The sequence below is a fragment of the Lepisosteus platostomus genome, chromosome 7 (assembly GCF_059453375.1).
Source record: "Lepisosteus platostomus isolate fLepPlt1 chromosome 7, fLepPlt1.hap1, whole genome shotgun sequence".
NCBI classification, from domain to species: domain Eukaryota; kingdom Metazoa; phylum Chordata; class Actinopteri; order Semionotiformes; family Lepisosteidae; genus Lepisosteus; species Lepisosteus platostomus.
This window is the reverse complement of record NC_142617.1, coordinates 62094209-62119185: the sequence shown is the minus strand read 5'-3', so window position 1 is coordinate 62119185 and position 24977 is coordinate 62094209. Positions and strand designations below refer to the sequence as shown.

The following is a 24977-nucleotide window of genomic DNA, read 5'->3' as shown; positions in this document are numbered from 1 at the left end:
TGGCAGCCTATCTGGGTTTCCTGTGGTGCTGGATACACCATAACTGAAACATAATTGCTTCTTTCTGTGTAACTTCATCCAATGGTCATCATTTAGCATATGAGAAAACATTCTTAATGTGCAATGCACTTTACAGCCAGGCAGCCCAAGAGTAAGTCCCAGGATAATTCCTTAGGATCACTGTTGCTTTGGGGCAGGGACCAGCCTTTTGGGAATTAATGTGAGGCACAGAGGTAAAATGGCTTCAGTGCTTTTCTAAGGCCTCCCTTTATGTGCTCTACAATAATGACGCAGCAAGAATAAGAAAGCTCACACATATGAGACAGGAGATCTCCATTCTTGGCGCATACAAACTGCTCATTAAGATATGTGCACTTTTCAGGGCCATGGAGATTGCAGGGGTTCTGGGTCTAAGGTTACCAGACAGCTTTGTCTGATCTCCCAGAATCAGAGACAGGGTCCTCTCGAGACCAAAACCATTTGTCCTCAGCAGCAGAAAATGTCAGGATCAGGAGGTCACAAATTAACGTACTGGGTTGTGTAAGTGGCTTGTTGTCAACAGGAACTTTTCATTCTGAGAGAAAAGGAGGCTTTTGGTAAACATTTAACTGGAAAATATATCGTAGGCGTCTTAAAGCAATATGTGGACTGTTTTTTTTGTATTCTACTGAGATTTGGTTTAGGCTGTGATGAAAAGTCTGTGTGAAAGCCCATTATCAATGGTCAGAACCGACTGTTTAAGTTTTACCTTGTCACTGTATAATTCTCTGACAGTGTTACAAATGTAATTTACTGCTTCTGTTTACTGGCAACATAAAAGTGAAACAGTAGCATGTGCTGGTGTTTAAGAGATGGCAAAATTCTCCCCAATGTGCTCGTTAAGCCATCTTGTTTGAGGGGTTACTGCCCTTGTTGCTTCCCACAGCTGTGACAAAACAAAAGAAGATACTGTTGTATCAACACACATGGATGGAACTCACAGTAGCTTTTAATCAACAGTGGGATTTTCAGAAAAACTGCTAGTACATTAAAAGTAGACAAAGACTACAATGAAATATTTTACAGTCTGTTCACTTTTTTGTCGAGACCTAAAGCCTTTTTTGTTTCAAAGACTCCTTGTGGTATTGCACAGAAAATACCCCCCTCTCATCCTATATAACCCATTCGCCATGTGACTACCTCTGAGAGCTGAGTGAGGTAACCCATTTTCACTTTCCCACGTCCACTGACTTCAAATCTGATTTGCTTTCTCCCTTGAATAACAAAACCAAGAATGTACCCTCTTAAGTGGGTGAATTCACTCTAATTCATCTGACTTTTTTTACCTCATTTTGAGGCTTGGAGCAGAACAGGGATTCCATGAGAAGACTGAGAAGGGAAGATTATGACTAATGGAAATCCAAAGCTATTTAGTTTCCAGAAGCTAAAATATGACTGTCTCTAATTTCACACTGTGCTGTTGTTGCAAAGTGAGCCCTTCTGAGTCCCTATTGTGGTTACTACGTTTTCCATTTTACCTTTATATGCAAGACCTCCAGAGCTGCAGGCAGAGTTTTAGCAGAAACGTCTTCTTTGGTGGTAACTGGTAAGACTCTATACTGAGTAAAACGAAAGAATAAAGAGAGACTATTTTTGTTCTTGTGCAGTTTGATTTTTTTCCATTTAGTGTCTATTTAGCATTTGTTTCCAAAAAACAAGACTCTTCAAAATGAAAGCAAAGCAAACAGTACTCACCAGTAGTCTGTATTCTACCCATCTAATGACTTTAAGCCTTACCATATAAGAGTATTATGAATGCAGCTTTTCCTAGCTTGGTATTCAGTTGTGTAGTTTATTAAGATGCAAACAGTGGCTTTTTCCAGAACAGTTTCTGAAAAGAAGACCTTTTCTGAGGCCTGTATTCCGGAGGTTTTACGTTACTACAGCCAGGAAGAAAGGGATCCGTGGTTTCTGGACCTTTGAGATTTTAACCTCTGTGGTCTCCACCCCCACAGTCTCTCACACAGTGTAGACATCACTGTGTAACTGGATACGCAGCATTACAACTGTACTTCAGACAATGTGGACATACAGTAGAGCTGTGTGCATCTGGGATGAATGATGCTGTGTTTGGTGAGTAGCGTCTGCATGCAAACAGATTAATATCTTCGTCAGAGCCTTCTATTATAGTACTTTATGAATGGGTTAGCTCAAATGAGCCAAAATGTGCCTCTCACTGACTTTGTCTTTGTAATACAGGCACGTGGTGTTCTAAGAAATCATTCCAAGCAAACATCTAAGTTAGATGAGCCTTCTTTGACACAATGGATGTTTGTGGGTCTGCTAGGGCTCAGGGTTTTGTCTTCATTTTTCTTTTCTGTAGGTGGCTTTAAGATTTCGCTAGACGTAGGTTTCCCATAAGACAATGCTGATGAATCAGAGAAGCTTTAATGTCATTTTATATTTATCTGAAGAACACAATATGAACACAAATAGATTATTTTATCCTGTGCGTGTTCTCCACTTTGTTGATACATGTATTCATTTATGACTGGATTCAAGTGTTGGCTTAACATGAAAGAACATGAGAAAGGTCATAAACAGGGGAGGCCATTCAGTCCCCCTACCTCATCGGGGTGCTGGTAGCTGTTTGATCCAGGTATCACATTCAGTCATTTCTGTTTGGACTGATCAGTGCGCATCCCCATAGTTTCCAAACGTCCTCTGGTTCAAACTTGATTCTGAGGAAGTCCGATGGGTTGTTTGTCAGTGCTTTGGAGGATTATAAATTGGCTTCATCACTCTGCTCTCCTCCCCACTGATCGCTGTTGTGTGGGGAGCGTTCTGGCGCACTATGGCTGCCGTCTTATCATCCAGGTGGGGCTGCACACTGGTGGTGGTGGAGGGGAGTCCCCATTGCCTGTAAAGCGCTTTGAGTTGAGTGTCCAGAAAAGCGCTATATAAATGTAAGCTATTATTATTATTATTATTATTATTATTATTATTATTATTATTATTTTGAAAGCTTGACAAAGGTTCCTAAGTAGTCTTCTCTGTTGAAGACTTAAAAGATTCAGTTCCTTAACACTGTCAGTGTAGGACATTCCTTTAACTCCAGAAATATTGGTTGCTCATCTCTGCACCAATTCCAGAGCAGTAAATGTGGCTCAGGATCTGTGCCTGTGGCTGGAAGGTTGCCGGTTCATATCCTGCAGCCGGCAGAGGAATCCTACTCTGTTGGGCCCCTGAGCAAGGCCCTTAACCCCAACTGCTCCAGGGGTGCTGTACAATGGCTGACCCTGCGCTCTGACCCCAAGCTTCTCTCCCTGTCTGTGTGTCTCATGGAGAGCAAGCTGGGGTATGTGGGAAAAAAAAGGCAAATTCCTATTGCAAGAAATTGTATATGAGCAATAAAGTCAACTTATCTCATATCTTTTTTGTAACATGGTGACCGCAACTGTACAGAGTATTCTGAATGAGTACTTCCTGGTCTAGTGTACAATTCAGAGTTTTAATTTTAAATCCTTACATTGTTGTTTCCCCATATTGTAAAGAAGAGGGGAATAATGTAACTTAAACACCGTCATTTTTTTTACAGGTAGCTTCTTCAAGCTAGTTGTTTTTATTTTAGATTTATAGTTTGCTACTGCTAACTGCGTATAACACTGCACTTGTCGACATTAAATATTTCTGTTAGGTTTTTGCCTAGTCTTGAATTTTGTTCAAGTCTTTTTCAATTGTTTTTGTAGCTACTACGTTGTTTGTCAGTCCTCTTATTTGGGTATAATCTGCAAGTGGGACTAGTTTGCTATGTATACCAAGACATGGAGAAAATGAATCCCCTCCTTCTGTTTATTGGACATGCTCCTGGTTAATTTGCAATCAGCTTTTTCAACCATGTAGAGACATTGTTGCGGCTATCTTCACAAAACCCCACTGTCAAAAATAAAGAGGACAGACAACAGAAGAATCGGAGATTAACTGAACTGTTGTTTGCTGTTTCCTTTTTTTGCGCTTCTCCAAAACCTGGTAGCAGACGCAGCAACATTAACAGAATTTATTCCATTTTGATGTGTGTGATATTCTGTTACTAACAGTGTTAGACTTGTCTGTACGTCTGCGATTCCTGCGCAGTGCAGTCAGTCCTGAATTCACGTTACCCCATGCAGGAGCTCAAAGGTGTTGAGCAGAAGAAAAGCAACATTCAGCGCGCAGTAATGGCAGGGGGAGGGGACTGTGATTTCACAGTCAGAGGCGAAAAGGCTTCACCTTTAGCCCTTTAGTGCCAATTGTGACAAAGGACACATTTTTACCACTTTCTCCGTTTCATTTTGGAAGTCCAGCTTGACTGTCGCAGATTTTGTTTTGTATTTTAACGTAATGTATCATAGTGGAACGATATGTGTCTTCACAGTTGGTTAAAAGAGTAGCAACAGCTACAGATTTTGACACCATTCCTTTACCGATATTTTTTCTTTTAAAAGTATGACTACAGTTTAGCGACATAATTGACTGGAGATGGATTTTGTACAATAAAACCTATAGTAATAGCCATTGATATATATTTTATTGGATTGGGAAACGTTCAATAAGGTATATACTATTTTTCAATTTTGATTGTCAGTTTTTCAGAGTTTGCCATTTTATTTTTTTGGCACCTGTTGGGACAGAATCTGTTCTGGAAACAGGAATGCTCGCAAATGGAGAGCAGGTGTTTCTGTCTCCACATGCAATTAGGGTTCAAAGATGAGCCTGTTCCCTTGTAAATGAATATTAAAAAGAGCCATTTGCGACTAAATCGGATGAATAATTAGATGACCAAGTGCCATTTTAGAGAGGTGTAACACTTACGATGTGGACACACAGAAACATTTTGCTGTGAGCATACTTCCCTTAAAGGCAAAAAGGAGAATTCCCACGATGACGGCCTGTTTATGAATCATGCCGTCTGTGTTCTGCGTTCTGACTTGTTGACAATAATGGGACAAAGATGAACACAGGAGTGAATTATCATTATCAGGCGGGTCCTTTTAAAATACATTAAGAAACTAGCTCTCTTTTGACCAAGGGTGAATGGTATTGTTAAACACCTGACAGTCACAAAAAATTCTTAAATCTGAAAAGAAAAACCTTGTCGCAATATATATGAAAATGTTTTTGGTGTTTTTGTGGACCAGCTGCTAACAAGCCATAATGAGTGGTGTATAGCTGACATAGACACTCCCATAAGTTGCGTGTATCTTAATAACGTACAAAAGTGCACGGTGCAAATCTTTTATTGAAAACAAACAGTCCTGTAACACTTACAGCCTCCATTCCTTGCGAGAGCTGGCTTACCAGCGCGGTGACGTCACCGCCCTTCCCTGTGAACAGCAGGGACCGCAGCTGACGGGAGATTTCCCTTTGGCTCAAGAGGCTGGGTCCCTGTTGAGTGACGCCGGAGGCCCGGGTTCGAGCCCCCAGCGGTGGGGGGCCGACCTGAGGCGGCAGAGGCGAGGGCGCCCACGTGAACCCCGGAGCGTTACAGTTCTGTACTTTTGTCTGTGATGTTGGTTTTAGGATATGTGCCATTGTTTGCTTAGATAAGAAGGATTGCAATGTATCTATCACACAGTTAAATGAAAAAAGCATATAGTCCTATCAACATGCTGAAAACATCCATAGTATATAGATAGATAATACTTTATATATGTTGGGAAGACAATTTGTGTCTTTTCTCTTCAAAACGCAAAGGGACATTTTTGCATTTTCTGAATGAGAATGTATGGCTTGTTTGATGCCAAGGTTTTTCATCTATTAAAATACTATATCCTAATTAATCAGCAGAATTTGCCTCAGGCATCTCTACCTGGTAAAGTGTGCATGAGAATCACACTACCTTGCAGGGGTTACCTCTGCTCTTACTCTTTGTCACCTTGGAAGTGCAGGGAACAAGCAGTTTGCTTATCTAACACCCTGGAATATTCCCTTTTTTACAGGGAAGGTCTTACTTCCTTAAAATGGAGCCCTAGGCTGATGTACAGTGCCGGGCCGTAATGACAGATCTTCAGGAAATCAGCACAAGCATGCAAATGTAACTGATGCATGTTTGCTGATTACGTCTTTGGGGGAAACTTTGGTAGTTAGTTAATGGAGAGCAAGAAGTATTTAGCGGATCTGGATGGGGAAAAGCCCAGGCCTCTGTTTTTCTTTTTCTCCCATTTGAATCACGTACCCATTAATGGTGGAGCTGTCACTTCCATTTTTTCACATATTTTCACGTTTCTAAGTTTAAGCCATTTGGGAAAGGGCATGTGGCTATCACCATGGACACAGTGGCTGCCCCTTCAAGCCAAACATGTTTTGGTCTGAAAATAAGTGACAAAACACTCTTCTAGACAGCACTTCCTTTTGACTCCGTGCCAGTTTCCTGAGTTTATTTTGCAGACACAACAATGGATCCCTGCACTGGAAAACAAGAACCATGCAAAACAGGTCATGGGATAGGTATTGTAGTAGACTTGCTGTATCTGTTCCCCCTCTCCATTCATTTCCAGTTCACTTTTTAAGTGAGGGGCTAGTTTCCCATACTGAGCAGGGCATTCTTGGACTACACAGTGTTCAAGTAATCATTTTAATGAAAGGATTGCCTGACTCTCCACACGCATCTGGTTAATACCTACAAAAAGACCGTGGTGCTGGCTTCTGCATGGATTACAGCCACAAAAGTGGAAAGCAACAGTCGGGGCAAATTACAGCTTTGATCACTCCCACTACTGCGTTTGTGGTGTCTTTTTCCACTCAGGTTTGACTGTTTTGCTCTTGGTGGAGTAAAAAGCATAAGTTTGTTCAGATTTGTGTCAGCTGGGTTTTGGTTATAAGACGAAGTTGATGGAGAACATTGGATTTTTTTATTTTGTGTCCCTATCAAATTCTGCATTTTGTAGGAAGTATTATTGTCATCTAATTAGTATCTTGCTAAGAATATTATTTCATTTGTCATTTGTTAAAGCTGAGAAACTGTGAAAGCCCTTTGGGGCAAAATACTTTTTCAAATTTGCACCTCCAACCTTTGTTCATGCACCTCTGTACTGTATATTTCTGTTCTGCCCCTGATCCAATGATCAAGTAGTCTAATACAGTGTTGTTTCCTTTTGTGAAGGTAACAATGGGGGAAATGTAAAGTAATTGATATTTGAGTGGAGGAGAGAGAAAATTTGAGGGGTAATTAAATCAATAGTTGTTTTTCTGGAAAAGCTGATTTTGAAGTGGGTTGAGGCACCTCCTCACAGTCTTTCTTTACTGCCCATCAGCCTCTGAAGTGCTGTTCTCTCATTTTGTTTGGCTCCAGTGACTTACTTGTAGCAAGGGATGTGATTAAAAGGCTTCTGGATAACTCATTCAAAGTGCCTGGGCTTTCACTTGTCAGCAGCATGCCCTGAAATCTCTACATATCACCGAGTAAACCAGATCGGCAGAATTTTATCATCCTAATCAAGTGATACAGGTAGCCATCCTTGTAGCAGGTAAATGGCATTCAACGTTTAAAGCTTTTGAGTGATTTAATCTCCTGCGTTTGCTCAAGATGATGTGAAGCAGTGTGTCAAAGCCTGGATTAACCTTATCTTTGAGCTAGTTACATGCATACTTTTAGACAAAGAAGAAAAAAGCTCAGTCTATCTGGTTTCTTTCCTATAGAGGTAGTTTCCTAAATTTTGGCTTTATTTCTTTTCAAACTGCATGTTCTGACCTGTAGTTATTCAGGTGGTGATTTTTCAGTTATCATTAACTTGATGAACCAATGGCATGACATTTGTTTGACGGTCTTTTATTTTGCTTACTGACCCACTGGCACCAAAAGAGAACATTTATATAACCCAAATACCTGTGACATAATCACATCACCCCCGAGAGATACTGGTTTGTCGTTTGCAAGTTAACCTTACATGCCTGATGTGTCTCTTTTTCAGGGTAACTAGGTCACTGTGTTCGCTGTAAGAAAGCAACAATCCATAGCTTTCCTAATTACTACTGCCATTCTAAGAAAGGCAGGCTGGGCTCAGTGCCTATGGCAGTGTTCCAGAAAAAGGCCTGCTTATCAGTAGGTTATGATGTCACAGCGAATGCAGTGACCTGCCAGAAACACAAAAAAGAACCTATTTTTTTCCCCCTTTAAAAAATGAGTTGTATTGAATTGTGCTGCTGCTTTATGTGCTGGTCTTTAAAACAATTACACTCACATCACTTGACCAGTGTTTCCTCATTGTTCTCTCTGAATAACAAAGAGGCCGTTTTCAAAGCTTTTCAGCTTCTCCCGAGTTCTCTTTCTGTCATCCGAACAGAAAAACAACACCATGTGTCAGAAAACTGATAACAAATTTAGGAAACTTGAAAGTGTCAGTTATGTGTTGTTACCCAGCTTTTTTAAAACTTAAAAGTGCAGTTATGGAGCTTTTAAAACTGTAGTGCAACCTCCTCATGTTTATAAATTAAGGTATACCCTTTACCTCAAATGCTCGTCAGTTTGTAATGTATGTGCCTTAGCAACTGGTTCCAAGAGAATTTTGCACATGAGGAGTTCCATAAAATAAATAGTTTATGTTCTTATGGTTTTCAGGTGCTTTTTCACTGCTGACTGTGACATTTTGACACCTGACACCATGCATAGTGACTTAGCCCTGGATGAAATCAATATTCTGACCTGTCCAAGGACCGTTAAATCTAAACCCCACACCTGAAAGCAGATTTCTAATGGGCAGAAGGAGAAAACTGCTCTGCTGTGCAGAAAGCAGTGATCTTGGTACCTGTGATTGGTGGGTGGGTCAAGGTTTTGAACTAATCTGGGACTTAGTACTGTACCTACCTTGTGTGGGTGTGCCTATTGACTTCATACTTAGGTGGATACACTGTTACTGCCTTCATAAAACTGTGTGATAAACCCTGTCCAAGGAGCCTACAGAACCCAGAGACTTAATACATGTTGATAGAGAATGTCTTTATCTGTCAAGGGTGTACCCAGACTGGGCAGGGTAGAGGATCTGGAACATTTTCTTGGCCTTTGTCCAAGGCTGTCCCTGCTTTACAGTTTTCACTGCCATTCAGTCACCAGTTTTGTCCAAGCACACAAACCGCATAGTTTTAGCCAAGCTGCAAACCTGAGCTGAACTTGTCTTGTCGATTCCAGCTGCTTTTAAACTTCATTACCTTTCACGGCACTTTGGTTGCTGCTGGTAGCTTGAAAACATGTAAGATGTTGTTAACGTTCTTTTCACTTGTGAGAGTGTTGTTAACGTTCTTTTCACTTGTGAGAGTGTCCTTCACTGCAGTGAAACAAATTTCTTTTTCACAAAACATAATCCGCAATACGTGTCTTGTTCTCAGATGCTGGTGTTACACACCTTGAAGTATGCATTCGTTCTTAAATAGCATGTGTAACACCACTGAGCGCAGGAAAAAGACAACAAAAAAGAATACTTCATAGAATTATGAGGTTAAAATGGGATCTGTCTCCTCACTCCAACATCATATATATATGTCCATTTTTAAAATGTAAAAAACCTTAACATCAGCAATTCCTGGACATTCACAACGCAGTTTATGTGTGCATCCTCTACATGAAGTCAGAGGAATGAGCCCTGTGAATGAGCCCAGGCTGTTCTAACTGTGTTTTTGTTGGTGCGGTGAGAATCTGGTGAAAGAGAGCATGCGGCTGGTTTTTGTGCGTGTAATCCAGGGTGAGGTCAGTGCGCGTCCCCTGAGCCACACTGCTCGTTAGGAGGTGAAGTGGTGTAGCTGAGGGTGTAGACTGTGGGAGTCTAGACTTCCTTTGCCTGCTCATTATTACGGCTTTGTCGTCTAGAACTGGTATGGAGGGGTGGGGGTGGGGACCGAAATAAAGGAGTCAGTTATTGTGTTTTGTTTTCGTCCCCCCCCCCCCTCGTGTCGAGTTGGCAGCGTCTCCAAAATATTTCAGTACATTTCACAGATTAGGAAACGCTGCTCCAGCTGTCCTCTCAGGTGATCTTCTGAAAAAAGTATCGTGCCACGTGCTCTGTCCATTACTGTTGCACGCATGGTTATGGGATTCTTCTCTGTGGACTATAGCTGCATTTGGGTTGTTTTCCAGGTGGCTCTGTGCATTTAGAAGAACATTTTTGATTATTTGCTTGGTAAATACCCACGTCTAGATCAAAAACCCTAAATTTTGGATCTGTCAGATATTTGACCTTTCCCCTAATAAATCATAAATAACTCGAAAACTGTGACTTTAAAGACAGAAAACAATAACAAATAAATGTCGTTTGTTAAATTAATGGTTCAGTTAGTAGATTAATTAAACAATTGGGAGTGCGATGAAATGAAATCCAGCAAATATTTAGGTCACCAAGACCAGGACTGTAAAGCCCTGCTTTAATTGCAGTTATGAAGGAATGATTCTGTACTTCTGTACTTTATGTACCAAGTATTATACTTCATAAAGGATTGTAACAAATACTGAAGTAGGTTTTTTATAATTAAAAGAGCTATCTAACATCTAGGTACTTTATACACTGTAGTGTTCAGCTTTATACCAAAACCAATATAAATGTTGAACCAAGAAAGCCACACACCAAGATATAGAGTAACATCTGGTTTCTGGTCAACTTTGTTGTACAATACTTTTGCAACTGATGAGGGGGAGGATGTAAAGTTGGGGTATGAAGCAGGATACTCTTTTGGAAATATGTTATGTGTTGGAAATAACGTGGAATTTATTCAATTCAATTTATTTTTATATAGCGCCTTTCACAACAAGGTTGCCCCAAGGCACTTAACAAAGCAAGTGACCATGCATGTTGTGAATCCAGAACAGAAGACCAGAAGGCAATGGAGGAGAGGAACCAGAAACCTCTTAGTAAGGAGAAAAGAAACCTCTAGGGGTCCAAGGTCAACTAGCTGCCAAACCCCAACATTAGACAAATAAAAAAAAGGAAAAAATGAATAAAGGTATTAATCCATCCATCATGTCTTCTGTGTGTCAGTACTTCATGCAGATTGCTGTAGACCAGCAAAATCCTCCTAAACGATAGCTATATCCACGATGTCCGTCTTGGATCCAAGGCAGTGGTGCAGCATCCAGCCCGTGCGTCATCCGGACATGTGGGGAGGAGAATAGGATACAAAGGAACAAGTAATAGGTTTATTCCATGCTGAAAAAAAGAAAAAAGAGAACACAACGTTTCGGCCGTGGAGCCTTCTTCAGGTGTCATCAGGTGTCAGCACCATGTCAGGTGACACTACAGTGTATAAAGTACCTAGATGTTAGATGTTAGGAGAATAGGATAGTCTGGTCAGAACAGATGTATCTACCTGGTGGGCCCACACAGAGACACACAATGGCAGGTACAGCAGGCTATGATGTAAGGTGTGAGTAGGTAATAGGTCTTCAGTCTGGATTTGAATACTGAGATTGAACATGGGGTGGGAGACTGTCCTGCAAGCTAGGGGCCATGTATCTAAAGGCTTTACCGCCAGCTGTATTTTTATTAATGCGTTGAATATGAAGAAGACCTGCATTCTGTGATCTAAGCGGGCGACTTGGATTGCATACATTAATAAGTTCCATTAGATAGACAGGCGCCTGACCTCTGAAAGCCTTATAAGTAGAAGGATTTTGAATTTAGCCAATTAAGATGAGCCTTTTTTGTTCCTAAATTGTTTGAAAATCCTCTGACATGATTTAAACCATGTGTACAGCCATGACTGTGTAGCAGTTGCTATCTGAGTGTACTGTATAGCCATGGCACCGTGCTGGGATTCCCTGCGACCCCTTTCATCGATTGAAGAGCCCTGTAGCTGTTTTACCCAAAGCCTTTACATCAATAGTAGTGCCCTAAAGCTGATGTGACACAATCCATGGTGCTGCTATTTAATCTGTGGTTGTGCAGAAGTTTGTAGCAGCAAAAATAATGTGCATTTGTTAGTCTTGCGTGCTCTGTAAAAGTTCACTTTATAGTTGCAGTGACCTAAAAATGACAAATCAAACTTTTTATTTTTCTAGCACAGTCTTCAAAGTTTTTTTTGAAGACATTAGTGACTTTTGTTGTAAATCTGTCATTTTAACAAAGGCAAAATCAGGTTGTATTTGCATCAATATCCACCTAACATATTCAGATGGCTTTCTGAATATTTCTGTTACTATTGCTTTAAAGTGGTAACTTACAAAACCTTTTTATTTGAATTTCAAGTTAGTTCTTCACTGTTTCATATCTCACAATGTTTAATCTTAATTCTCCAATCAGTCAATCTTATTCAGGTGTAGTGTATGCAGCTATCACAAAAATAAACCAGTAGGGCAACAGCATTCAAGCACCAAGAGCAAATGTTAATGGGCAGAATGGAATTCTCTGAAACTGTAGAAACATAGAGTAAAGATTACACATGTTCATGCTACCAAACAGTGGGAACAGATACTGATTTATATTAGTAAAACAGTGTTTCATCACAATAAAGACACATTAGAAAGAACTTGCATTATATACAGCATGTTAATATAAGCAATAGACTAGTTTTCTTCATATCATTAAACACTGTAAATTATTTATATTAATTTTGACCATTTGAGTTTAAAACGTAAAAAATGAACAAGAAGTGATTAGTTATACAGGGCACATCATGTTGTTAAGCATTTAATGAGCACCTACAGCTGGTCATTAATTACAGCGAATCCTTTACTTTATTAATAAGGTGACAGTAAAATGATCTAGGATTGTCAGCACATTCGAATTTTGCAAGACTCATCTACAGTATACAAAACATAGTACTATAGGATATAGCTAAAGAGGCCACATTCCTTAACAAATTTACCCGATAAAAATAGGTGCCAATTTAATTGGCTGGGTGCCTGGGTCTGAAATTTTATGAGTGATGCATCCCTGCTTGAATGATCTCTGAGCGTTCGGAAAACTTTTTAAGCCCGCCACGTTTCAACACTGTGACAAAAACAGATTGTGTTAAATATTTTGAAACCTTATTAGTAATGCACTAAAAAGCATGGTTTCTAATTGAGAATTTCACTAGTGCAACACAGTTTCTGGTATGGGATGTCATGATACTAGTCAGCTTTTTTTTTTCTAAAATACTGTCGAATGAGAGGGCCATCTCCCTCATGTTTGTATGGCTTATTTGATGTGCTCTTTTCACCTTATTTTCAATTTTCCCCTGGCTCTTTATGCTGACAGCCCATAAACACAGTCTTCCATGGCTAGAAAAGGTCAGGATAAATCCCCATATTCATTGAATTCCTTTTTGTGTCTCTCTTATTTAAATTTGTATCAATTACAGCTGTGCAGCCAGTACAAACTGGAGGCTAAAAGGTACATTATTATATAAGGTTATATAAGGTTGTTTTGAAGGGCTTACTCCACCCAGTTTCACCTGACGTAGCAAAATAATTTAAAGTTCTTCATACAGAAAATAAAGGCTACAGAAATCAAGCATGTTCGAGGTATTTTGAATTCAATCTTCAATGCTAAGGGTAGATGTAATATGGATGAGCCAGGGCTTTAAAAGACAGTGCCTAGACAGATGTGTCAGGTGTCACATGTGGAGCAAATCCCCTTGTCCCAGCAGAGCTGGCATTTTCCCTCCAGCTGGTCTTGGGGGACCCTGGGGCTCAGCCCGTGAGCACGAGGTGCACTTGCCATTAAGATGGCCGCTCACGCTTCCCCCCGCCCTCTTGTCTTGCAGGAGAACGGCCGTTTCCCTGCACCTGGCCCGACTGCAGCAAGAAGTTCGCCCGCTCGGACGAGCTCGCCCGCCACTACCGCACCCACACGGGCGAGAAGAAGTTTGGCTGCCCTCTCTGCGAGAAGCGCTTCATGCGCAGCGACCACCTGATGAAGCACGCCCGCCGCCACTCCGACTTCCAGCCCGGCATGCTCAAGAGGCCCTACGGCGCCGGCGCCCGCACGGGCTCCCTCAGCGACTACAGCCGCTCGGACGCTTCCAGCCCCACCCTCAGCCCCGCCAGCTCGCCTTAAACCCCGCTTGCACTGGACGCCCGCACTTTCAGCCTCCGCCAGATGCCCCCAAGTCTTGTGGAATTCTTTTCCTTATTCCTGTGTTGCACACTTGTTAGTGCCCCTATGCTAATTACTGTACTGTACTGTGCTGTACTGTACATAGCTGCCTATTGTAGTGCAATTTCTCGGACACCTTTGCTCAAGAAACCTTCCCAGCCAGTGATTCTATATACGATATGTCTGTATTTTTGTAGCTTCTGGCCATTGCCAGGTTATTATCTATAGTGTTTTTATTTTATTTCTTTTCTTTTTAGCAACTTGTTTCAGGAAAAACAAATGACAAAAGTATATTGATTATTCTTCACCTTTATTTAAAACGGGGAAAAAAAGATCACATCTACACCTCAGGATTCAAGACCGATTTTTGTTTTCTTAACTACTTAACTGACTGCACAATACAAGCATCACTTTACTCTGAAATTCAACGCAGTTGAATTTTACGCCCTGCTCAGGGAAGGCCTCATTAGCTTGAAAGAATGAACGCAATGAAGATACACACACAAAAAAACAGCCTTACACTCAACAATATTTGCACTCTTTTTTGTATATTTTTTGTTAGTTTTCACACTGGGGGGAAACTAGCACTGGAATTACAGTAAAGTAAGCCCAAGGGTTTTTTTTTTCTGTCTCTACCAGAACCTATAATTAAGACAATAGTGGAGGACATTGAAATGAAAGACCACTTGCTGTTTCTTTTGAGACTGGAAATGACACACAGAAAATATTTCTCCTGTTTTCATTTTATCAAGAAAAAAAATCTTTCTGATCTCCATTCACGCAGCAAGCTGTTGGCAACCAAACCACAGCACCTTGAAAGAGATCTACATACTGTACAGTCTGTTTTTTTTAAAGGGAAATGGGTCTTTTTGCTGTTTGAGTTTGGGCGATTACAGCACTGCATGTGTTGTAGCTTCCTATTTCTCTTAACCTCCCTCTCTAACATGAATAAATGGTGTAGAAGTGGTTTGTATGTTGGAAAAAAACAGGACTCAACAGAGTCAGAGAAAAAGTTTTGAAGCAGCTGTTTCATAGTTTAAGAACAAGACTTTAATCTGCAGATGTTTCATAGTGCGAATTATGTAGTATTTAAGCATCAGTGCTGGTGTTTTATGGTATGCTAATGGATCACTCTTTTCTTCAGAACACAGGTCAAATCTTATCTTATCCAAGCGGGTTCATCATTTCATTCATTCTAATTTAAAAAGCCTAGATGAGGCCAAAAACGAACATAGTTTAAAGTGAAGAAGTGTGATTAGTAAGAAATTATACTGTCATAAAATATACCTTTCTTAAAGTTTCTTAGGTAATGAAGTCACTATTCATTTGAAAGGATTCCAAAGCCTAGTCTAACTCGACATACCTCCAAAAGAAAGATTTTAAAGTTCTAATCTATACAAGAATAATCCAGAACTACCATTTACTTCTCTGCCCAGTGTGCTGGGAGACCGAATAGTATCTTCAAGTCTTGCAGGTGTTCAATTAAACCAGTCATAACACAGATCCTTCTGTTTTGACCACTCTCCAAAACAAACTGCAAGTCTCCTCTGCATGGTGTAGACCTCGCACTAGGAAATATCTGGCTCCCACAAGAGATTATTTTTAGTATGCAGGAGGGGCTGAAAAATGCCACTTTAGTGAAAGTTTCCTTGCCTTTCCTGCACAACCTGTCTGAGAGAAAAAGTGTCTAATTTATGTTGAGAAAAAAGACAGAATTAGGGCAATCATTTCTGTAGATGGAAACAGGGGTTTTAATTTAGATTATTACAAACCTAGTGTGAGATTTATTTGTAAACTGCAAAAATTAAATCAAATTGTGTGTCAGAGGATTCTTGTACAAGCCGGGAAATATACATTTAATTATGGATGGTTCTCTAGTGTATCTGAGGAAGTTTAAAACAATAAGCCCAATGTAAATATTAGTGACTTTCTAAGTAGAGCCCTTTTAAGTTTCTTAAGGGTAAAACAAAGATAACACTCCTAGTAGGTTTCCATTGTTAAAGGTCAGGCCTGCTATTTCAGTCTATTTGAATCATCAAGATGTAATAAACACAAAAACGCACATATAGAATACAGAACCATAGCACAGGCTGTGCAGGTGGGTCTCTAGAACTGCCATATGGGTTGTGGCCTGAGTACCACAGCTATCTGCACAAGCCGGGAATTGTGAGTCGATGTGGCAAAAACAAGATAACAGGCTGTGCACAGACATGCAAGCTACTCCGCTCCACAGGAGCAACAGGCAAAAAGGTTTGGAGGTCTAAAACTCACCCCCTTACTTATTACTTGAAGCAGCAGAATGAAGGAAAAAACATGTGCATGTTTTGATACACAGGAAGTGCTTCGCTACAAAGTCTACTGATTTTCCTCTTGCAGAAATTGGTGCAAAATGAAACCTCCTTAATAAACCTCCCTAAGTGCATAAGAGTTCTGTGTGCTTGACGTGTCCTAGGGATCAGAAAACAAAGGGCGAACTCTCGGAAAAAAGTGTATCTGACTTTCCTTGTCACGTTCCCTGTCTAAGAGCAGAGGAAGGTGTATTCCAAGCTGTAAAGGAATATTTGGTGAAAGACGCCCTACCAAAACCCTCCTAAAATAATCCATCTTAAACTAAAATAAAACATTCATAGGCTCTGTAAACCTAATATATTAGAATTTGACATTATCTTTCTGTTTCTGTAATTCCACAGTTCTGACATTTCAAATGGTCTTGCCACTTTTAGGAAAAGGGACATTTCGAAGCATAATTAATCGGAAAAAAGACCAAAAGGTTGGAATTGTGGTGTTCTGCTAAAACAATTACATTTGAAATATCATTATTTAATTGCTTACAGGACATCTGAGTTTTTCCCGTGACTTTACTGAAATCTATCACACTGCATACTTCATTACAGCAGTAAGTTTAGGTGAGATCTCCTTGTAATAACATTTATTCTAATTATTTATGAAGTAAGTGCCATATTCACAGTGCTCTCAGACAGACAGAATCAATCACAACAGCATTAGGGACTACAGTGAGGGGCTTTTTATAAGCAGAAAGCAGAAAGGTTCACTCCCACCTCATTGTTTACTTGTAAAAGTTGCTGCTTTTCAGTAAAATGTGTCAGCTTGTTACAGTTTCAAAACTACTAAACAGCTGCTTTTCAACTTTTTTTCCTCCTCTTTTTCCAACAGGATTTAGGGAGGGCAAGAATACCAACCGTTTGTTGAAATAAATGGAGTTGTAAGTTAAGACATATCAATCTGGGGGAGGGAGGGGTGGATCGGGAATATTCTACCCCTGCATATCTGCAGAGGATCTTTGCTGTACAGGTTGAGATTTTACTGAGGAAGACTACAGTGTGTCCCCTTGTCTATGGCAGAGGTAGAATGTCCTGTGCAGGAAGGCACACAGGAGCAGCACTGCTTCACAGTTTGGACACAGGTCTTAAGATATTTGCATGGCCTGGTGGTCTACACCTGTGCATGACAAATGTTCAAAGCAGTGCATTCAGCTGCAGTGCTTTCTCTCGACAAAAACATTGTTTTCTCGTATGGGAACAGGGTCTGAAAGACTGTCAGCATGTACATGCACGTACTTAGTATGCCTCAAGTCCTCCTTGGGGTATCCAAGGCAATAAAGCAGTGACACGTGTGAGATTGTAGTTTGCTTTGGAAAGACTGTTTTCTGGTCCCTTAGCCATTCTCCTTTGCTCCTGCATGGAGAGGAGTGCCCAAGTGGGGAAAAGAAGCCCCACTGTAAACTTGGAAGACTGATTCCAGGAGAAAGGAGGCAGCTGGACGGCTGTGAATGGCCTGCCTTGTCTTTCTGCCTGTCCATTGGGCCTCCCTTCTGAGCCTCCGCAAGGCACATAGTCAGCTTTTCTTATTAATAAAGAAAACAGCCCTTACAAAAATATATTGTACCGTCAAAACAGCATTAATACAATAAACCACATATAAAGCCTTTCCACTATTAACTTACACTCTTAAATTATTTACAGACTGCAATATGAAACTTGGATTTCTGCTGCTTTACCTCCAGGATTCAAAGTGAGAAAAGAAAAACTCAGCTGGTTGTTTCTCTTCTTTAAGGTCATTCAGCCTGAATGGTTAACTAAATCCCACAAAGACTGGCCAGTATATATTCACCCTGTGTGGCTAAATCCGCACCTTTGTTGGCTTTTTATCGCTTCAGCTGTGGTGCTGGAAAGTAGAATTTTGCTTTGCGTTACGTTGCAGAAAATCCATTTAAACATTCTATTACATATTTAATAGCTTAAATTACATTAAGTGTAGAGTACGTTTAAATAAAACATACATTAAATGTAAAAATAAGAGGAAAGCCCTCTTAGTGTTTTACTTTGCAGTACTTTTGTGTCCCATTGCCTTACCTAGTCAGGATAACAAATTTTTAAATCAGCAACCAGAACACACTTACCTCAGGGCATGCATAAACAGGATTTACTTGGACATTGAAATATATTTTTAGGATTCGCTTTTTTTTAGGATCTAGTGCAAAGAAGCCTTCCTGTAATTTCCTCTATTGGAGCAGTTCTAATAAACCTTTCCCTCCGATCTCTTGAACACTTGTCCCATGACTGCAGGACAGCATGGGAAGGTCACCCCAAAACTCTTAAGGTGATGATTTCAATCCCTGGGTCATCTCGGGATGTTAGGAAGTCTGTTATAAAACTGCAGTACTAGAGCAGACTTGTCTAGAGACACAGGCCGTCATTAAATCAGAATTTCTAAACACCCAACAAGTGCAAATTACAAATCCTCCTTACCTAATTAAAACCCACCATGAAGTCCTGAAGCATTTGTAATTTGTGATTCGCAGGTGTGCAATTTAATCTGGAGCCCAAATAAAGAATTAATCTATAACGATAAAAACGGCAAAAATTAAGACGATAAGTGTTCTTTTTCCTTATTTTTTAAAACTTTTTCTAGGAAAATGCTGAGAATATGTGCAGGGGCATATGCGACACCAGGAGTGGTGGCCTGTATTCATTAAGCACCACATGCAGTAAAGCCTGTCTTTTTTAAAAAACACATTCCCAACGATATATGAAATCAAAAAGCAAGACTGAAACAATGGGGATTCTTAAATGTATCACTGTGAAAGATTTGAGCTGAGGTTCGCTTTGTATGCCTTTGAAGTGTCACGGATATGTGTTAATTGTACTGTGAACACGGCTCAATATTCCAGCTCTGACAGAAATTACAGTTGGGCTCTTTTGCACAACACAAGGCTCCTCATGTTGTTTGTAAAGCATTACGTCTGACCCATCCACTGCCAATTTTTTGTGATAATGCTACTATCATGAAAATGCTTTAAAGCTTTCCATGCCGCATTTTAGCTCATTATTTTATTTTGTATTAAGCAATAGCACTTACAAATACTCCCAATGCTAAAGGTTTATACTATAACTGGTAGACTTTCTTCGGTGATGTAAATGTGTATTGCAGAGAATTTCTGTAGTGTAATAAATAGCAACTGTTAAGCGATTAATAATTAATTCCCAGTTATATTTTTGGGGATCCTCTTTATTTAATCATTGTTGAAATAAATTCTTTTTTAAGTGTATAAGTAAGGCCTGGGCTTCTTTTTCACTGTACCAAATCTTGAGTGATTAAACGTGAGTTATGGCACGAACAACTGCTTAAGGCTTGCCCAGCTCTATCATATGCATTGTCTGGTCAAGATTATTAACTTTGACTAGAAAGTTATGGGTATTTTCATTTTTTTTTAATGTGTTCATTTAAGTATTGTATATTCATTTATTTTATTAATTTTTAGATTGTTGTGTTCAGGTCGTGTAATAATGTGTTTTTTTTATATGTCTACAGCATTATATTAATTTTCCTTTTATAGCCACTTCAATTGCTGGTGCCATTTTGGCAATGGACAAAGTAGCATCCTTTTAATTTATGTTGCATTAGGCAAAGAGTTCGTTCAGTACGGAGAACTCAAAATCTAAACCGGTTGCTGCCATGAATCATATGTGAACTATATCCTCTCCAGCAACTAAAATTGAAGCTGAGTGTTCCTTTATAGCTTTACGACTTTTGTTCAGGGAGTGCTGAGGTGTACAATTGGGAAGGGGCAAAAAAGGGAATTCTCTTGGCTTTTAAATGCAGGCATCTCTCCTTTTTGTAAATGTATATCCGACAGCCTTGCTATGATGTATTCTACTTCATTCTGAATGTTGCTCAACCATCTTGAGACCACAGCATTGTGATGTAGTACTCTTCCCTTTTCATTCCTATTGTTTTTTTTGTGTAACCCACTAGATATAAATATTGTTGTTTTTGACAGTGACCCAGGAATTACTTTTTTTTAGTTACAAGGCAGTCACCTGGCTTGAACAATACCCTAAGGCGACACACAGTGTAAGTGCAAGATATCTACTTTTGATAACATATAAAAATGTCATATTTATACCCATGTCATGTCAGAGCTAGGGTGGTTAGTCACTCATAACTGCCAACAGTATTTGGCAATTGAATCCTAGCTACATTAGCTGCAGGATGGTGCACTGCATTTGTCAACATTAGACTTAGATATTCAAGTTTATACATCATAAAAATTGTTTAAAAGGTTTGAAATGCAACTTTACAAAGCTTTGAGCTATAGGGTTTTGAGATTTATAAACTTAGAGGAAAATCCAGTATAAGAAAATTAATTTAAACAGGTCTTTTGCTGGAAACCAGTAACATTTTAAAACAGATTTTATACGCCCATATGTAAAATGAAAGTACACCTATCACGTGTATCCAAATATGGTGCCGTCTAAATAAATGATATGTGGTTTAGTTAGAATTAAAGAAATTTACAAAGGTGAATACCGGAGTAACTGCAGTGGTCACAGTGCATCATTTGATTTAATTGTGATTTTATCAAGTGCCAAAGCTATACAATAAGTGTGGTCCTTTCTATTGGTAAAAAGATCATGTAAAACCGTTGCAAAAGTCCATAGATCTGTCTGAAGACATTGGCAGAAAACTAAATTGTATAGGTTTCTATATAAATTTAATGTTTCTGTGTATGTATGGGTCAGAATGAAAACAAGGTTTGTGAAAAATTCTCAAGTACCTTTATAGTTATGCTGTATTGACCTTTTATAGTTTGATTTCTTTAATTTCACGTTAATTCTACTTGTTTTCCTGTATATTATTTGGGTTCCCTTTAGATTCAGATGCTTTGAGTTTGTTAGTTTTAATTTTCTTCAGATTGAAAATGTCTCTGCTTAACTGTTCAGGAATAGTATATTGCAGTTGAGTTGTAGCACAGTTCTGGAAAAAAAATGTTCTGTTCACGTGAATGCCTACCCATTCCAAAGGATTTAATTGTTGTCTATATTGCTGCTTTGCATCAAACCAATGTACCAGATCTTTGAGTTTATTTATTTTTTTCAACTTGTACTGTACTTTGACTGTGATCCATTTACTTGTAATGTGTTGTAATACTTTGTGATTATAAGATTGGGTACTTTTGCATCACAAATTCAACGTTTGCTTTTCTTCTGCTACGTTTCTTAGTTTAAAAAAAATATTTCTGCCTTACATGTGATTTTCTGTTTTTGTTTTAAATCTTTCTATGTGTAGTAGGCTGGTCCTTCATATTAAACAAAATAAAAACAAAACCCAGGGCTGACTTGAAAGGGATGGATGTTATGGCTGTTTAATTTGGAAATCTGCTTGCTGATTTTCTAAAATATAAGTTGAGATAATTTTTTGGTTGGTTCGTCTTTTACATGAGGAATTTTGCTACAGTATCTTGATGTGCAGGGACATGTATGATAGAATAGTAGACTGCACATTGGAAAAGTGAAGCTTTTTTATTTTTCAGGGGTGTAAATGACTGAAGTGATGTCAGGATGATTGTCATGGCACAATGCGCTCGGTCTTAGGTTTATTACAATTAAAAAGAGCAAATTTTCTTATATTATTTGGAATGAATTCAGGAACCAGTGAAAAGCTTCAGGAGAGGATGAGTGTTCATGTGAAATGTTTTTCATTTTCCCTTGAATATTGCCATGAAAATTTGCACAGCAATTGTATAGTGTCTTTTTCCCTTTTTGTGCTACCCTTTCAGTGATTGAACTGTGATTTGCCATGCTTTTGTTCATATCTCACCACACATTTTTGTACTTTTGTCACATTGATTCATGCATTAACCTTTCTACACTGTAATAACTTTTTATTAGGGGAAATCATCTCGTTACAACTTTTTACAGCATTGTATTTTCTGTATTTTATTGGTATTTTCTGGTGATAAGTGGTAATTATCACATATGTTTTCAGTTACCCATTGCAGAACACAAACAGAACTATGCTTCTACAGTTCAGATTGCTCAAACGCAGTAAGAATAGCAGTGTATACGGAATTATGTGTACAAATGGAAAGAACATAGATAATTCCTTGTCTTTTCAATCACTCTTTTATGGTTGATGTTTCTGTATACAGAATGAGAAAGAAAATGTGCTTATTCAGCATCAGTAATCAAAATAAATTCCCCCAAATAATAACAATTCCTTAAAGAATTATGACAGCCCCCCCACATATAAGTGTGCTCCAGTAATTGACTTACATAAGTATTTGTAAATTATAATTAACTGAGCCGCCTAGATACATGTCTGATTTTTGTTTTAAAAGTGTCTCCAGCGGTTACTTGCACGTGATGCATGTGTACTTACTGGAGCAAGTTTACAAATCCAGTGAGAACAGGGGACTGCAATTTACACGAAATAAACACTCAGTACTTTTTTCGTGCCGAAACCCAGGTCAGACTAAGACTTGACATACATGGGAGGTGAAATCTACAGAAACGAGCTGACTGCCACATCCCCTGAATGTCTCGTAGGGTTAGTTATTGAAATGTTTTCATCATTAATCTATGCCTTTCACTGCTTTTTGCAAATTGTACTCTCAGTCTTCACTTCACATTTGATGTTGGAAAGAGAAATAAGCAATGGCGCAGAAATATAATTTGCCCTTTCGATCTGAACAAAGCCTTCCTTCCTTGAGGACTTGTCTGTCATTTCTCTTTTTGACACCATCCCATGCCTCTTATACGACGCGATGGTGCTCGTTTCCTTTCTAGACAGGAATGTTACTTGCTTTGTAATTTAACTATTATTTAACTTTGGGCCAGTTTTCTTTTCCCCCATGAACTCATTAAAACTGCCGTGTATCATATTTCTCAATCAACCAAATCACTACATTGAAGTATTACAGTTGTACAGTTCCATAAATTATATACAGATATTAATGTGCTGGTCTATTGTTGCTCTGCTGTACCTTTTTATTACATATTTTTTACTTGTTAGACAATATATTGTGACTATGTCCTATGCAAAAGAAAATTAACAGAATTTTAAAATATTGTATGTTGTCTTAACTTGTATGCATGAGTTAGTGAAGTTTACATTTGGAAATAAATTCATAAATAACCAACTCTTTCGGATTTATTTTCTTGCTTTACTTCAGTGGTGAGAAAAACAACCCTCCTTTCAGATAAATTCCTTTCATAACATTTATTTTTAGCATTGACACCAAAACAACATATCCCTTCGGCTACTAGCTACAGTACATTGCCATTTATACTTCATGTGGTTAGATGTTTTGGGTTACATCATTACCTCAGCCATGTGCAACATAGGTTTGGTGCTCTCAGGCAATCAACTAAGGAAAATTAGTCTAATTCTTAAGTCCTTGGAGACCCTGATCTTAAATATAATTTCTGTGACAAAGTACTGATTACCATTTTAAATTAGGGCCAGAGGTTTTCCATTCCCACTGAAGAAACCACCCAATGGCTCTTGTGTGAGAGTATGCAAACATGCCTGGAACTATGCGCAATCATGTTTCTCAACCACAGCAACACACTGCTTGCTGTATTCAGCAAGAACCTTGCCAGGCCTGTAGAATGAGCAGAAAAATGTGATTTTTTTGTGACGATTTTGCTCAGGACTGGTAAAAATCTTTTAATGAACTCAATTCAAGTATCCAAAGATTCGTACCTTATCAACGAGTATTTATTTTCCTGGCTTTTATTTTGGGGGGATTCCTGTTCTTTGACATTTTTAGTTTTGTTGATCTCGCAAACAAAACCCAGCTAGTATATCAATTTCATAGCATGCTGTTGGACAATTGTGTTGTTTTCTTGAAATAGCCGTAAAAAGTAACAATCTCCAGAATGCAAGGCAATATGCAGTACAGCTGAATGTATTATGAAAAAGATAAGGTAATTGTCTTGTAGCTTAGCCCCTTAGAATGCTGATCTGCAATCTACTTTAAAGGTTTATAATAAGTTACCCCACATGAGCAGGCACATCCAGCTTATAAATGTGCTTTTAGCATTATGAAGCGGGACTATGGTTCTGCCTCGCTCATAAATTAATTAATTAACAAAAGCTCAATTAACAAAAATGTATCTTTTTTCTGAAGATTTTTGAACATCCAGTTTTTCTGTGACACCCTCCCCATATGGGAATAACCAGTTGTGTGTTTTTTCATTTTGACTCTCAGCCTCAAACGCTGTAATCGCACACAGGGAAGAATGAGGAAGTTCAGGCGACCATTTACTCTATATGTTGACACCTCACAGACTATTCGGTCCTATGCTAGACATTCAGGGACAGAGAGTACAGATGTCCTGTGCATGATTAGTCTCTTCGTATTTTAGACATCATACAGAATAGACAACATTTATTCTGTTGCAACACAGGAATAATTTGTTCTGATTTTGCTGCGTGATATATTTTTTTACCCATTATACATTTACATTTTTCATTCTAGAGTCAATGAGAGTTATGTTTGCTAAATCATAACATAAGCTCCATTAACTACAGTATGTGGTTCATTGTGGGAAGGCTACAGATATTCGTATAAAATTATCCTTTCTGTGGGATGTTTCTATGAGACTCTTTATTTGTAATCAAGTGCATAATCATTGTTTTTTTCTCAAAAGC

General features: G+C 39.0%; 2 protein-coding genes across 3 annotated transcripts in view; both read left to right on the top strand.

Moving 5' to 3' along the window:
- LOC148659414 (ras-related protein Rab-8B) overlaps positions 1–10943 on the top strand; it is a 127546-nt gene extending 116603 nt beyond the window's left edge. The window contains exon 9 of the transcript XR_015940467.1: positions 3132–10943. The gene's annotated coding sequence lies outside the window, so the exon portion shown is untranslated. The remainder of the gene's footprint in view (positions 1–3131) is intronic.
- Positions 1–23460, top strand: part of klf13 (Kruppel like factor 13) — a 32922-nt gene extending 9462 nt beyond the window's left edge. For both annotated transcript variants that reach the window (XM_088641615.1, XM_088641614.1), the window contains one exon: positions 13687–23460. In XM_088641615.1, coding sequence (XP_088497741.1) covers positions 13687–13979 — 293 coding nt within the window. In that variant the 3' untranslated portion in view covers positions 13980–23460. The remainder of the gene's footprint in view (positions 1–13686) is intronic.
- The last annotated feature ends 1517 nt before the right edge of the window (positions 23461–24977 follow it).